General features: G+C 38.8%; 1 protein-coding gene across 1 annotated transcript; it reads left to right on the plus strand.

Moving 5' to 3' along the window:
• Positions 1-1,926: 1,926 nt before the first annotated feature.
• On the plus strand, positions 1,927-2,596 carry LOC104957424 (E3 ubiquitin/ISG15 ligase TRIM25-like; the record flags this gene model as incomplete). Its single annotated transcript, XM_010785054.1, is given in 3 exon segments — positions 1,927-2,114; positions 2,117-2,228; positions 2,231-2,596. Coding segments are annotated over 3 exon segments (556 nt in total), but the record flags the coding sequence as incomplete, so codon positions are not given.
• Positions 2,597-2,798: the final 202 nt, after the last annotated feature.

A 2,798-nucleotide genomic window follows, 5' to 3' on the forward strand; every position in this document is an offset into this window, starting at 1 on the left:
CCGTGACAAATGCTGCTGTTTATGGTTTAAACCCGTATTTGCAGATGCCACTACTCAGTGGCACCTGTGGCAGGTACTTCCGGCATCTGCCACAGATGCCACTACTTGCTTGCTAATATATCATAATGTTAATGATTTGGTCTTCTTTATCTGTTTATTCAAGCAAGACATTCATACAGTTATACAGTGTAATCCAAAAAAAGGACTATGAAACGTTCTGCAAATATCTAGTTGATGTCCAGCATAACAAATTGTTCGCCAGTTTCGAAAAACAATAAAAGGGTTGGATAAAAAAACATGAATTGTGTCTTGCTTTTTTACTATTCTGTCATGATTGTCTAAACGGAATAACATGGTTTGTTTAGATTCACTGATATCAATATCAAATACGAATCATCTGAAGTATTGAGAAATGTTGCCGTGCATATAGCCTACTATTTTTGGAGTTGGTTATTCTTAATGTCTTTCTCAAAGAGTCAAAAAAGTATAATTTTGAGACAAACCTGAGGGAAATAAATTGAATTGTTGTTTGTGCCATACAGTTAGGATTTGAAATCTGAAATAAATATAAAGGCTGATGAAAAATCCCAGATTTAAACACAGTTCTTATACTGCCCCTCCCAAAAAAAGTGTGTTTGTGACGCAGATTAGCAAAAACTGTAAGAGAGTATAGCCAATACAAAATGATGAGTATCCGCTATTAATGGATTTTATCATTTAAATAATTTAAATAAAAATGTTTTTGCTTTTTTTTTAAAGCATCAATCTGGTGCACTTTGAGAGCAAAATGAAGAGATCTATAAATACATCTTTCAACACCCATGTGAAACAGAACTGTAAACAGATTTTCTTTTTCTTTATGGATATTTTAAAAATCACTTCCCTGTGACTGTGTAATGTAAGGTAGCTTCTAGCTTCATGTCGAACACTGACAGCTTTCTTTGAAATCACCAGGTAACGCTAGAAAACGTAACATTTATATTATGACAAAGCGTTGATTTAATGTCTCTGGCTAGCTACTTGCTAACGGTTTAGCTTACCCTCGCGATTCAAAGTATTGTCAACAACGTAACTGCAATGTATGCTTTGCTTACATGTTCGCATAACTTGGAAGTTTACTGACATTTACATACCTTGTTTACCTGGCGGAAGTGGTGGCTCTGGGGATGTTGTGTGAGCCACCACTTGAGAATTGTCGTCTTTTTTAAGGAAACATTTTCTTATGTACATCTTCAAAAACTCCGAGTCCGACTGACAGTTTAAACATTATCACAGGATAGGTAGGCCTACCTGTCAGCCAATAAGACACGTTTATTTCCATGCAACTCTCTGGTGATTGGTCTAGTCGTTTTCTCTCTGTTTCATTCACCGAACACGGGAAATTATATTCCTGCCGTCCTCTCTAGTGTCATGATGAGGTTCAGGTAAAGCACGGTTAATGTATTTTATTATTGAGGGGAAATTGTTTTATTCGCCAGGCGAGGCTCCTGTGCTAAACTATTACTTTAAACTATTTTATTGTTCAAACGTCACCTGAGGTGTATTGATTTTCAGCTATAATTGATTCCTGTGTGTCTTCTTTTGTATTCTCAATTTGTATTTGGTGTTTTGTTTCATGAAAATATTGTTATTGTATGTGGTTGACATGAATTCAAGTCGTGAGACATCTTGTTTAACCTTTTAAGATCCAAATGTATTGTTAGTTATCTGACAGCCGACTAACTAAGGGATTAAAGACGGATTGCAACCACTCCTTTTCCTGGAATGAAGGCCAGTTTTCCCACACACACAACTTTATTTGCTGGCTATGCGAGGCTCCTCCTGCTCAAAGTCTACGCAACTCAGACGTTGTTCCTCCCCTTTCACAGATTTCACAGTTTAAAGATGGGTGTAAACCATGGTGTAAACTAAGTACCATGTGGTGACATGTGCTGAAAAGCCCATACATTGTATATTATTGATTCAACATTAGGGAATTAGCTTTTCTCTGGAAACAGAAAGTGAAAATTACTGACATTCACTGTCGTAGAGGAGAAATGGCGCAGCAAGTGAGTCTGAGTCGGGAAAAATGTAGCTGTTCGATCCGTCTGGATATTCTAAAGGATCCGGTAACTATTCCCTGTGTGGGCATAGTTATTGCATGAGATGTATTAAAGACTGCTGGGGTAAGGAGAATGAGGAGAAAACCTACAGCTGCCCGCAGTGCAGGCAGAGCTTCACACCGAGGCCTGCATGGTGAAAAGTACCAGGCTTGCAGAGCTAGTGGAGGAACTGAAGAAAATAGGGCTTCAAGATGCTTCACCTGATCTTTCCATTGCAAAACCTGCAGATGTGGTCTGTGATTTCTGCTCCGGGGTGAAGCTGAAAGCCTTCAAGTCCTGTCTGGTGTGTATGGCCTCTTTCTGTGAGCAACACCTCCAACCTCACTTTGATGTAGCTCCATTAAAGAAACACAAGTTGGTTGCAGCCTCCTCAAAGCTTCAGGAGAACATCTGCTCTCGTCATGACGAGGTGATGAAGATTTTCTGCCGCACTGATCAGCAGTGCATCTGTTATCTCTGCTCCATGGATGACCACAAAGGCCATGACCAGTGGTGTAGTCTACTTTTTTGTAGTGGGTATACTGTAATAATTGTATTCATCCATCCTAGAGCGACGCATCGCGGAGCAACACCTCATGAACACCATCACACTCACTAATGCATAGACTAGTCTTGAGACTGTGTTATCAACATGTCAATGTATTATAAACATTTTTATGTGACTTTTGAACTACCAGTGACATTAACAATAAAAAA

The sequence above is a fragment of the Notothenia coriiceps genome, unplaced genomic scaffold (genome assembly GCF_000735185.1).
Source record: "Notothenia coriiceps isolate Sejong01 unplaced genomic scaffold, NC01 NC01_scaffold00027017, whole genome shotgun sequence".
In the NCBI taxonomy this organism is placed as follows: domain Eukaryota; kingdom Metazoa; phylum Chordata; class Actinopteri; order Perciformes; family Nototheniidae; genus Notothenia; species Notothenia coriiceps.